Genomic DNA, 12,595 nt, shown 5'->3' on the forward strand with positions numbered 1-12,595 from the left:
CACAGGGCTAGAGATCAATTAATGATACAGATATTGTAAGACATCCATTGTTGCTTTGCTATCACACAAGTCTGGAAATAACCAGCACTGTGCATGAAAACAATTCTCTACAGTTGAGTGTGTGTCTGTGTGTGTGTGTGATCTCTACTGTAATACCTGACAGAGAGGTCAGCCTCCTCCCATTGAAGCTTGGCTAGGGGGCTTCCTTCCTTCAGTACCCCCAGCAGGGTGGCCCTTCTCCCACTGGGTTTGTGCAGGCAGAGCCCCCCTGCCCGAAGCCCACTGTCCACTCCTCCGATCAGGGCCAGCACCGGCCACACCTCAGAGCACAAAGCACCCAGCTGGGTCTCAGAGAGGCCTGAGGGTCCCGTCACCAAGTCCCCTGGGTCTACAGTCTCCTCTCCAACACAACTCCCGATCTGCTCTTTGTTCTTCTCCCTTTCATCAATTCCTTTAGGTCTCGGGCCTGCTGGATTTGACAGAAATCAGATTTTTAAAAATCATTGCTGAATAGTGATTAACTTTTCATATTTTTTAAGGCTACCTTTACATTTTAGTCAGATATAGACTGAAGCAGAACATACAGACTTAAATCTGTGTATTCAACTAAAATAGGTACAACAACCACATCACGATCATAGCACAGTAAAAAACTTCTTCAAATACCACTAGCCTTCTCCAGACAATGCTGAATAGCTACAGTTAGTTTGAGCTCTTTCTCTATTCTGTGAACGTATTCAGGTGTGTGAATTTGTGACTTGTTTTGGTAATCAGTGGCTGTACTAGAGAGGAAGAGGTTTCATCTCTTTTCTGAGTATATATAACCAACTTCTCAGCCTCCATCTCAGCGTACTTCATTCTATATCTAGAATATATATATATATATATTCTATATCTAGAGGACTCCTGATATCTCCAGGAGTGATTATTTGTTGTGGTCTAGTACTGTCTTTTCCCCAGCTAGGACCAACTACTTTAAGTGCTGCCTGTCTTCCCAGTGGTCTACTTGGTGTGTGAACTGATGACTGCTCATCATTTGCAGATAGTTGTTGCCACATCAACCAGGATCAAGGGGCGGGGCAATGTGTGACTTGTTTTGGTAACCAGTGGCTGTATTGGAGGGGGGAGTGGTTTCACCTCTCCTAGGCAATCAGCAATTAGTACAGGGAGCCGTGCTCTCCTCGTCTGCTAGGCAATTGGCAATTAGTGTTAGTTCTTCATTCTCCACTGGTTTCTCAGAGGCAGCTGTAAGTTCTTCCCGAGTTGTTCGTGGAAGGCTCCACACCACTTTCTCAGTATATTACCTAGTTATTTATAGATTCTCATTTTGCTCTTTGTAGCTCTGTTTGATTTTCTATTGTTCACTCCTCTCCCTGTAGGCGTTATAGACACTCCTCACCTCTCGGCTGCTACCCTTATAATTTAGTGTACCCCACGCGCACAAACCATGGAATTCTCAGGTCTCTGGCAGCGCTTGGAACTGCCGATCTGCGATCAAGAACGCAGAGTTCATCTCAGCCTATGCTGCCCTTCAGTCTCTTGATTTGTCCCTGACAGGGATCACCCCAGAGAACACCGCTACTCCAGCTGCTCTTTCTTCATCTGACTGTTTTCTCTCATAGGCCGAGAGCATCTGGTCGTCGCGGTGGCGGCACACGTCTACTCATTTCTCCTCAGTGGAGATTTCTTTCTCCCTCACCTGTCCATCTCCTCTTTTGAATTCCACATTGTCACGTGTCCACTCACGCTTAACATTGTCATCTATCGACCACCAGGTACCCTGGGAGAGTTCCTCAATGAGATTGACACCTTGATAAGCTAATTTCCTGACTATGGCTCACCGCTCTTCGTACTTGGCGACATCTGCCTTCGATTCATTTATTTCCCCTCCTTGCCTCTTTTGACCTCACCCTTTCCCAATCCCCTCCAACTCAAAAAGCAGGCAATACGCTTGACCTCATCTTTACTAGAGGCTGCTGGCCTACTAATCTCACTACAACCCCTCTCCAGGTTTCAGATCACTACTTTGATTTCCTTTTCTGTCTTCCTTTCCTCCAACCCTGACCACCCAGATGGTCATGTGAGGACGTAATCTTCTCTCTCTCCCACTACTCTTTCCTCTTCTATCATCTCTCCCTTCTGCTAAATCCTTCTCCCTCCGGTCTCATGATTCTGCCTCTTCGACACTATTCTCCTCATCCCATGATTTGCACTGTCCCCTTTCCTCCAGGTTGGCTCGGGCCTCCCCTCCTGCTCCATGGCTGATTGCCAGCTTACAGAACAGGGCTGCGGGTAGCTGAGCAAAAATGTAGGGAAGTAAACATGGAGGAAAACTAAACTTCCAGAGGACCTATTATCCTTTCAGTCCCTTCTCTCTACCTTCTCTTCCTCTGTATCCGCTGCTAAAGCCACTTTCTATCACTACATTTCAAGCTTCTGCCTCTAACCATAGGAAACTACTTTCTCCTCCCACCTTAATCTTCCACCCCCTCCCGGTCTCAACTCACACAGAACTACCCTAAGCCTTGACCTCTTTCTCCCCCTCTCTCTTAACTAGTGAGGTCTGGCCTCCAGACAACCTGCCATCCTCCCTTCTCCAGACTATCTCATCAACTCATCCCTCACCACTGGCGCTGAGTCCCCTCTGACTTCAAAATGGCACGAGTTGCTTCCCTCAAGAAACCAACACTCTAATCATCTGACGTCAAAAACTATAGACCTGTATCCTTTTCTTTCCAAAACACTTGAGGGTGCTGTCTGATCAACATTATCATCTCAGAATGATCTTGACCCTAACCAGTCACTCAACCGAGACTGCTCTTCTCTGTGTCACGGAGGCTCTCCGCACTGCCAAATCTGACTCTCTCTCCTCTGTTCTCATCCATACGTTGCATTCAACACCATGAATCATCCCACCCTCTCAGGGTTGGGCGTCTCAGGCTCTGCACACTCCTGTATTGCATCCAACCTAGCAGGTCTCTCCTACTAGGTGACGTGGAGAGGATCTGTGTCTGCACCACGTACTCTCACCACTGGTGTACCCCAGGGCTCGGTTCTAGTCCCTCTCTTCTCTCTATATACCAAGTCAGTCGGCTCCGTCATATCATTGCTATGCGGGTGACATTTAAATATTTTTCTCCTTCTGACACTTAACTTGGATGTCGGCCCACCACATCAAGCTCAACAAGACGGAACTGCTCTTCCTCGGGGGGAATGCCTGCTCGCTCAAATACCTCTCCCTCACGGTTGACAACTCCAGTGTCACCCTCCCAGAGTGCAAAGAACATTGGCGTAACCCTGGACAACACCCTGTTGTTCTCTGCAAACATCAAAGCAGTGACTCGCTCCTGCAGGTTCATGCTCTACAACATTCGTAGAGTATGACCCTACCTCACACAGGAATTGGCACAGGTCCTAATCCAGACACTTGTCTTCTCCCGTCTGGACTACTGAAACTTGCTGTTGGCTGGGCTCCCCGCTTGTGCCATCAAACCCTGAAACTGATCCAGAACGCTGCGGCGCTCGTGGTTTTCAACCTTCCCAAGTTCTGTCACCTCGATCCTGCGCACGCTCCACACAACCAAGACTGTGGTGCTTACCGACAGAACAACGAGAGGAACTGCCCCTCCCTACCTTCAGACTAAGCTCAAACCCTACACCCCAACCTGAGCATTCTGTTCTGCACCCTCAGGTCTCTTGGCACTCCCGCTCAGCCCAGTCCAAGCTCTTCTGTCCTGGCACCCCAATGTTGGAACCAGCTTCCCCCTGAAGCTAGGACAGCAAAGTCTCTGCCCATCTCCCCGAAAACATCTGAAACCCTACCTCTTCAAACAGTATCTTAAATAATCCTCATCGTGACCCCCCTCCCTCAAATAAAAATATACAAAAATAACAACCAGCACTTGATAGATACATTGAGGAATAATGTACTTTCTGCCGGTGAAATGTAGTTGTCCCACCTCGCTATTTTAAGATGAATGTATTAACTAAGTCACTCTGGATAAGAGCGTCTGCTAAATGTATCATACTGCTAGTGTGTGCGCCCAGTGGCTGACCATGTTTGACGGTCCCCAGGCCTCCCTCCTTCATGAGCGGTCCTATGAGCTCCAGCCGGCTCTGCATGTGCTGGTTGATGTGTTGTGTCCAGTAGCCGTCACACTGGTGCAGCCTGCGGAGGAGCTGAACCGTGGCCTCCAGCAGTACTGTGGTGCGGGGGGAACACAGTGGTTCACCAGGCAGCAGGTCACTGGGCATGCCTCTCATCTGGAGGTCACACAGTGCCACCTAGGGGTAGAGCAGGGTAGTGGTGAGTCCTACTTTAGTCCATTGAAAGCAGACTGATAGCATTATGTGTGTAACTTCAAAATGTTTCATAGACATCTACCTTGTATTAAAAGAGCCAATTAAAGACACACACACACACACCTTCTCTCCAGGGTTGCTGCTGTAGAATAACACACAAGGGTACAACTCCGTGGCCTCCACACCTTCAAAAGCCAGTTTAGGCTCCTGTCAACAAGACACAATATTAGGCATGTCCTAATGATATTCAGACGAATATCCTATGCCTGCCAGCAACAAATGTCATGGAAATGGACAATAAAAGTATTATATTGTATCGTAATAATTGCCTTTTAAACTGAATTTAATTGGGTTGAATTTAATTCCCTTCCTCCCCAGGCTGTAAAGTATACAGACCTTGTTGTTCTTGGCAAAAGAGATGGTCCTAGCCTCCATGTCCAGGACGCAGGTGATGGTGTCTCCCTGAGTGAAGGATGGCAGGGCCCGGCCCAGCTCCCCTCCGTGGTACAGACTACCGCTGTAGGCCCGGTACAGCCACATGTCCGTGGTGGTGCGGTGGTTGTAGTCCCGGATGGGCCAGCGAGACACTCCGATACAGGTGCCCTCGTTCCCTTTGTTCTCCTTGGTGATGTTGAACTGGAGGAGGGTGATGAAGAAGGGGAATTAGGAGGATACAATGTTGCCAGATTTATATGATTTAGGCAACTTAACATATGTTTTAATCATTGTGTATGTCTGACATCATCATTGTAGTCAAACTGTACAGAATCAGTTATCTACAAATCACTGTGCATCCTAAATACTTCTACTTAGTATGATCAAGATTACCTACATGTACATATTACCTAGACTAACCGGTGCCCCCGCACATTGACTCAGTACCAGTACCCCCTGTATATAGCCTCACTATTGTTATCTTACTGCTGCTCTTTAATTATTTGTTAACTTTTTTTTCTTAACTTCTTAAAGCATTGTTGGTTAAGAGCTTGTAAGTCAGCATTTCACTGTAAGGTCTACTAACCCTGTTATATTCTGCGCATCTGACAAATCAAATTTAATTTGAGTTTTGATTAGCGATTCTGTGCCTCACCTTGAATCCTAAAATACTACTACTCCGTACGATCAAGATTAGAGATTCTGTGCCTCACCTTGAATCCTAAAATACTACTACTCCGTACGATCAAGATTAGAGATTCTGTGCCTCACCTTGCTCAAATGGATCCTCTCAAAACACACTGATTAACTAGTACAGACAGTCTACCGTCCATAAAAACCAGCCTGAGGTGATGGAGTGGCAAGGCGTTAGCGACGAGGCCGTACCCCTTCCCTCCTGATCCATCGTATATTATCCTGTACATTAATACCTCCCCCTTACCTTCCATATGAAGCAGCCGGAGTTGATGGCTGTGGTGGCGAGGCCGTACCCCTTCCCTCCTGATCCATGAGACAGGACGTTGCCGCTCTCCAACGAGCAGCAGATCAGCTTGTAGGGGTCAAAGGAGAAGTCTCCAATAGGAATAGACTCATCTTCACTCCCTGGGTCCTGGAACACAGCATGAACGTGTATACCATTTAGCATGCGCTTTTATCATAAGTGACTTAGAGTATAGTAAGTTCATGACCCATGACCTTTTAAGCTACCAACTGAGATACACAGGACCACATTACTCAACACCACACCAAGTTCATAAAATGTCCATGATATTGTTACTGTGAATACCCTGTTGGAGCTCTCTGCCGTTTTCTCTTGGTTCTTCTTCACAGCTAAAGGCTCCTCCCACATACACACTGAGAGAAGCCCAAACAGCTGATCAACAATCTGAAGGGGAGGGAGGGGGGAAAAAGTAAGTTCCATTCTTTATAACTGGCAGGTACAGTAGAATACTCTGTGGTCTCAGACAGACAGACAACAGAGACAGTAGAATACTCTGTGGTCTCAGACAGACAGACAGAAGAATACTCTGTGGTCTCAGACAGACAGACAGCAGAGACAGTAGAATACTCTGTGACCTCAGACAGACAACAGAGACAGTAGAATACTCTGTGGTCTCAGACAGACAACAGAGACAGTAGAATACTCTGTGACCTCAGACAGACAGACAACAGAGACAGTAGAATACTCTGTGACCTCAGACAGACAACAGAGACAGTAGAATACTCTGTGGTCTCAGACAGACAACAGAGACAGTAGAATACTCTGTGGTCTCAGACAGACAACAGAGACAGTAGAATACTCTGTGGTCTCAGACAGACAACAGAGACAGTAGAATACTCTGTGGTCTCAGACAGACAACAGAGACAGTAGAATACTCTGTGGTCTCAGACAGACAACAGAGACAGTAGAATACTCTGTGGTCTCAGACAGACAACAGAGACAGTAGAATACTCTGTGGTCTCAGACAGACAACAGAGACAGTAGAATACTCTGTGGTCTCAGACAGACAACAGAGACAGTAGAATACTCTGTGGTCTCAGACAGACAACAGAGACAGTAGAATACTCTGTGGTCTCAGACAGACAACAGAGACAGTAGAATACTCTGTGGTCTCAGACAGACAACAGAGACAGTAGAATACTCTGTGGTCACAGACAGACAGAGACAGTAGAATACTCTGTGGTCTCACCTGTTCAATCTGTGCTGTATCAGAACAGGCCGGTAACAGACCTTCCAGAATGTGGAAGGCTAGCAGTTTGGTTCTCAAGTTCCGGAATCGTGGAGAACCTAATGGAAACGTCACATCTTCATTTCAAGCAGCTGATCAAGTTATATTTGATTAAACATTTTAAAAGGTGATACAAGTGAGGAGACATGACACATCCCCACAATTTTCCGCAGTGTAAAGAGAATCAAAACGGAATTGTTGACTGCGTTCAGCCCTTACCCGAAGAGCACTTGTGTGAGATGATGGTCATGAGTGGATCGATCCACTTGATGAAGGCAGAGACTCTTTTGGTCACCCTTAGCGACAGGATACGCCTCAGGAATACCAAGAAGTCAGCGAGCTGAGACTCGATGACCCTACTGCTCCGCACCACCTCCATCCCTACAGAGAAATGTAAACTGTGAAGGTTCATCCCACCTGACATTATGTCCAGCTAACATCTCATACTGGGCCACAACAATGGCGTTGAGGAACAGTGAATACTTATTTTTTTACACTCAGAACAAACACACATTAGTCATAACCGACCTGTCAGGTTCTCTCCCTCACCTTACATGATATGTTTAGCTGACTGATAAATGTAGGCTTTGATGTTTGTAATGGCTTAATTAATTCATGAGTTTGGTATGATCTGGTGGGAGGGGCTTCCCCTACAAAAGGAGCCTCTCATATCAAGAGGGAACCTTTTTCATTGAGCTGTTGATGGGGCAGTACTGTTTAGCTGTCCCCATAATGTATACTTTAGTGGCAGTACTGTTTAGCTGTCCCCATAATGTATACTTTAGTGGCAGTACTGTTTAGCTGTCCCCATAATGTATACTTTAGTGGCAGTACTGTTTAGCTGTCCCCATAATGTATACTTTAGTGGCAGTACTGTTTAGCTGTCCCCATAATGTATACTTTAGTGGCAGTACAATTCTTCTTTCAGAATCACTATGTAAATAAACCCTTGGCCAAAAGTGCTTTTGCGGCTCTGCCATCATTTTATTTGGTAGAGTTCAAGGTTAATGTAGGCTTAAGTTTCAGCTCATGTTTTTCAGTTTAGCCTTCTGGCCTACTCTATGCGACAAATAGGTCATCTCCCCCCTATGATGTCCTATGTTGTCCATGGAATTTAAAGGCCTAAGTAAAAGTAAGTATTTTCCCCCTCTAACGTTGCCTCACCCTCTTTCCGGATCCTCTTGGTGGTGTCCTGGTCTGCTTCCTCTGCTGCCGTGTTCTCCAGCGCCTCCTGCTGGTGGACCATGTGTAACAGACTCTGGAGCTGCTCACGCATCACATCCAGCAGGGCCTGAGACACATCCAGAGGCAGAGAGTCCTCACACGAACTGGGAACAGAACAGAACACAAACACACAGAGAGGGTGGACTTCAGTTAGGCGGCAGGTAGTCTAGAGGTTAGAGAAGCCAGGTCTGCAACTAGAAGGTCGCTGGTTAAATAAATACATCTGGTGGGATTCTAAGTATCCTAGACGCCATATTCTGCTGTTGTGCACTAAGCAAGGCAGCTACATAACGATCAGCGATGGCCAGCATCTGCAGCAGGCCAGCTCGACAGCTCCACTCGGCAGCATTCTCACCTAGCGTCCTAGTTCCTTTCCTATTTCCTTTCCTCATCCCTGTCCAGTCTACTCACCTAGCAGCGATGGCCAGTATCTGCAGTAGGCGGGCACAGGCCAGTTTTACGGCTTCATTCAGCAGCATGCTTCCGGACACAGAGGCTGCTAGCCAGCGCTGGTTCATCAGAACACACGTGTTGTCTGTCAGCAACGACAGGATCTCCAGGATGCCAGACTTACAGACCACCACCAGATCTACTGGCTGGTAGTGGAAATTCAAAGCAAACACTGTGGCCAACAGCAGGGGCTGGTAGGAGCCTGAGAGAGAGAGAGGGAGGGAATACAAAAAGGGTGAACACACTGCTAGCCTGATCCCAGACCTGTTTATGCTGTGGAGGCAACTCCTATGATCGAAATGGGGTAAGACAGCACAAACATATCTGGGATCAGGCAAGGGGAAATCACTGTCAGGGATGGATATATGAATGTGTGGAAGCAGACCCTGGAGTCATGTTACTGTAGCCAGATCTGTTTGTGCCGTCTTGCCAATGGCCAAAAGAGTTGGCTATACGGAAACCAACAGATCTTGGACCAGTCTAAAGTAAATGTGTTATATAATATTTGGACCCCAACCTGTCTGTTCCCTCTCCAGGAGGACCTTCTGTCTCAGGACTCGGACCACCTGCTGGTAGAGGGTGTGGGCAGCAGACTGTAGCTCTCTCTGGGTAAACATAGATGCTGACTGGGTCCCAGACTGGGGACAGAAACACATCGGTATAATATTAAAATACTACACAATCAACTTGAAATGACTATTGTCACCTGGCAGAGCTAGATCTCAGCAGTTGAGTATTTAGCACGTGCCAGTGAGTCTCGTCCTTTTCAGCACACAGTAAAGACTTACTGTTCTACATGTGATGGGTCCCCTACCCCTTCCTTAACGCATTGTTCATACTACCAGCATCAACTTTTTAAAATGTATTTTATTTTACCTTTATTTAACTAGGCAAGTCAGTTAAGAACAAATTATTATTTACAATGATGGCCTAGGAACAGTGGGTTAACTGCCTGTTCAGGGGCAGAATGATAGATTTTTACCTTGTCAGCTCTGGGATTCGATCCAGCAACTTTTCGGTTACTGGCCCAACTCTCTAACCACTAGACTACCTGCTGCCCCAACTTGTTTGTGTTTGCTCAAGTAATTACTATTTACTACTATGGTGGGTGTCCCTGTGCAGTGATGATATGTAACTGAATTTACAGTGTAGTGGTTCATCTGGTCTACCTTACAGTGTAGTGGTTCATCTGGTCTACCTTACAGTGTAGTGGTTCATCTGCTCTACCCTTACAGTGTAGTGGTTCATCTGGTCTAACTTACAGTGTAGTGGTTCATCTGGTCTACCCTTACAGTGTAGTGGTTCATCTGGTCTACCCTTACAGTGTAGTGGTTCATCTGGTCTACCCTTACAGTGTAGTGGTTCATCTGGTCTACCTTTACAGTGTAGTGGTTCATCTGGTCTACCCGTACAGTATAGTGGTTCATCTGGTCTACCCTTAGTGTAGTGGTTCATCTGGTCTACCCTTACAGTGTAGTGGTTCATCTGGTCTACCCTTACAGTGTAGTGGTTCATCTGGTCTAACTTACAGTGTAGTGGTTCATCTGGTCTAACTTACAGTGTAGTGGTGCATCTGGTCAACCTTACAGTGTAGTGGTTCATCTGGTCTAACTTACAGTGTAGTGGTTCATCTGGTCTAACTTACAGTGTAGTGGTTCATCTGGTCTAACTTACAGTGTAGTGGTGCATCTGGTCAACCTTACAGTGTAGTGGTTCATCTGGTCTAACTTACAGTGTAGTGGTTCATCTGGTCTAACTTACAGTGTAGTGGTTCATCTGGTCTAACTTACAGTGTAGTGGTTCATCTGGTCCACCCTTACAGTGTAGTGGTTCATCTGGTCTACCCTTACAGTGTAGTGGTTCATCTGGTCTAACTTACAGTGTAGCGGTTCATCTGGTCTAACTTTGTGTAGTGGTTCATCTGGTCTACCCTTACAGTGTAGTGGTTCATCTGGTCTACCTTACAGTGTAGTGGTTCATCTGGTCTACCCTTACAGTGTAGTGGTTCATCTGGTCTACCTTACAGTGTAGTGGTTCATCTGGTCTACCCTTACAGTGTAGTGGTTCATCTGGTCTACCTTTACAGTGTAGTGGTTCATCTGGTCTACCTTACAGTGTAGTGGTTCATCTGGTCTACCCTTACAGTGTAGTGGTGCATCTGGTCTAACTTACAGTGTAGTGGTTCATCTGGTCAACCTTACAGTGTAGTGGTTCATCTGGTCTACCTTACAGTGTAGTGGTTCATCTGGTCCACCTTACAGTGTAGTGGTTCATCTGGTCTACCCTTACAGTGTAGTGGTTCATCTGGTCTACCCTTACAGTGTAGTGGTTCATCTGCTCTACCCTTACAGTGTAGTGGTTCATCTGGTCTAACTTACAGTGTAGTGGTTCATCTGGTCTACCTTAGTGTAGTGGTTCATCTGCTCTACCCTTACAGTGTAGTGGTTCATCTGCTCTACCCTTACAGTGTAGTGGTTCATCTGGTCTAACTTACAGTGTAGTGGTTCATCTGGTCTACCTTACAGTGTAGTGGTTCATCTGGTCTACCTTACAGTGTAGTGGTTCATCTGGTCTAACTTACAGTGTAGTGGTTCATCTGGTCTAACTTACAGTGTAGTGGTTCATCTGGTCTAACTTACAGTGTAGTGGTTCATCTGGTCTAACTTACAGTGTAGTGGTTCATCTGGTCTAACTTACAGTGTAGTGGTTCATCTGGTCTAACTTACAGTGTAGTGGTTCATCTGGTCGTTGTCTCCAGACTGGCAGCCTGTGGTAGGTGTCCCCAGTCCGAAGCAGCCAGACAGGAACTGCAGTTGAACAGATTGTAACAAGCCAGGGAACCGCAGGGGAGGAGAGGAGCCTGAACCACTCCTCTTCTCCTCCATCTCAGACAGGAAGGAAGAGATCTGACACAACGCCTCCAGACGGACCTGAGCACAAGAGAATCATAGAGAACCACAGTGTTTTACTAACATTATTGTAACCCTCCATGTTGAATGAACGGACGACTACAGTTGTTTTGTAAAAGAGAATGTGTTCTCAATAAATGGTTAAAATAAATAAATCTCCGTATATTCAAGTCTTTGATAATGATTCTACAATGCTGCAATAGGGAGAATAGACCCACCACTAGCGCAGTCACTAAAAGAAGGTATTTAGTTTCTAGGGCTGGGAATTGCCAGGGACCTTACGATATATCAAAAATACTTAGGTACCGATATGTATTGCATCTCACAATTCAATGTTTTTTCGGTACAATACTAGAATTTAATTCCAAACATATTGCTCACTAAGTCTGCTGCAGAGAAACAAGATAGAGCATGAGAAGAGTTTTGATCAGCCATGGAAAGAAAAGTGCTGAAAACATGTTGGCTCGCTATTTAAAAACAAGATGGAAAACAAGTAATGGGATGAGAAATATTGGCGCTTTGGCGCCGGTACAGCCGACTAGCTCTAGCTAACGCTACCTACAGTAGTTTTATTTATTATTTTTTACTAATCGATACTTGCAGGCAAATATCGATAATAATATTGTCCAAAAATAATATTGCAATGTGTAACTGTACCGATTTTATAAATACTTACCTCTGCCCTCTGCTGTTGTTGGTACATGGCCAGTGTGATGGCCTTGGGGTCTGCCTGGCTGCCTGCCTCTCTCTCCAGTAACGAGGAGGGTGGGGTCGGACGGAGCAGGCTCCCACACAGGAAATGAAAGACCTGGCTGAGCACGCTGGGTGAGCTGCCCGCCCCGCCCTGGCACATGGAGCTGGTGGTGGGGCTGATGCACTGGCGTAACCGCTCCCACGCATCCTTCATGATGCCCAGGGAACACAGTGGTAGACCTGAGGAAGGGTCAGAGGTCAGCGGTTATATAGTTGACCTCTCATCCATCAATCAATCAAATGTGGTTATAAAGCCCTTTCTACATCATCAGTTGTCACAAAGTGCTTTACAGA

At 46.3% G+C, this 12,595-nt stretch overlaps 1 protein-coding gene across 1 annotated transcript in view; it reads right to left on the reverse strand.

The window, feature by feature from the left end:
- Positions 1-12,595, reverse strand: part of LOC120044749 (probable E3 ubiquitin-protein ligase HERC1) — a 96,799-nt gene that overhangs the window by 52,693 nt on the left and 31,511 nt on the right. Inside the window, exons 26-38 of the mRNA XM_038989426.1 lie at positions 12,225-12,481; positions 11,366-11,569; positions 9,157-9,277; positions 8,601-8,841; positions 8,130-8,293; positions 7,185-7,346; positions 6,927-7,024; positions 6,023-6,121; positions 5,678-5,845; positions 4,699-4,938; positions 4,426-4,509; positions 4,056-4,284; positions 157-469 (exon numbers count right to left, since the gene is read on the reverse strand). Coding sequence (XP_038845354.1) covers positions 157-469; positions 4,056-4,284; positions 4,426-4,509; positions 4,699-4,938; positions 5,678-5,845; positions 6,023-6,121; positions 6,927-7,024; positions 7,185-7,346; positions 8,130-8,293; positions 8,601-8,841; positions 9,157-9,277; positions 11,366-11,569; positions 12,225-12,481 — 2,380 coding nt within the window. The remainder of the gene's footprint in view (positions 1-156; positions 470-4,055; positions 4,285-4,425; positions 4,510-4,698; positions 4,939-5,677; positions 5,846-6,022; positions 6,122-6,926; positions 7,025-7,184; positions 7,347-8,129; positions 8,294-8,600; positions 8,842-9,156; positions 9,278-11,365; positions 11,570-12,224; positions 12,482-12,595) is intronic.

Source organism: Salvelinus namaycush, chromosome 3 (assembly GCF_016432855.1).
Source record: "Salvelinus namaycush isolate Seneca chromosome 3, SaNama_1.0, whole genome shotgun sequence".
Taxonomy (NCBI): domain Eukaryota; kingdom Metazoa; phylum Chordata; class Actinopteri; order Salmoniformes; family Salmonidae; genus Salvelinus; species Salvelinus namaycush.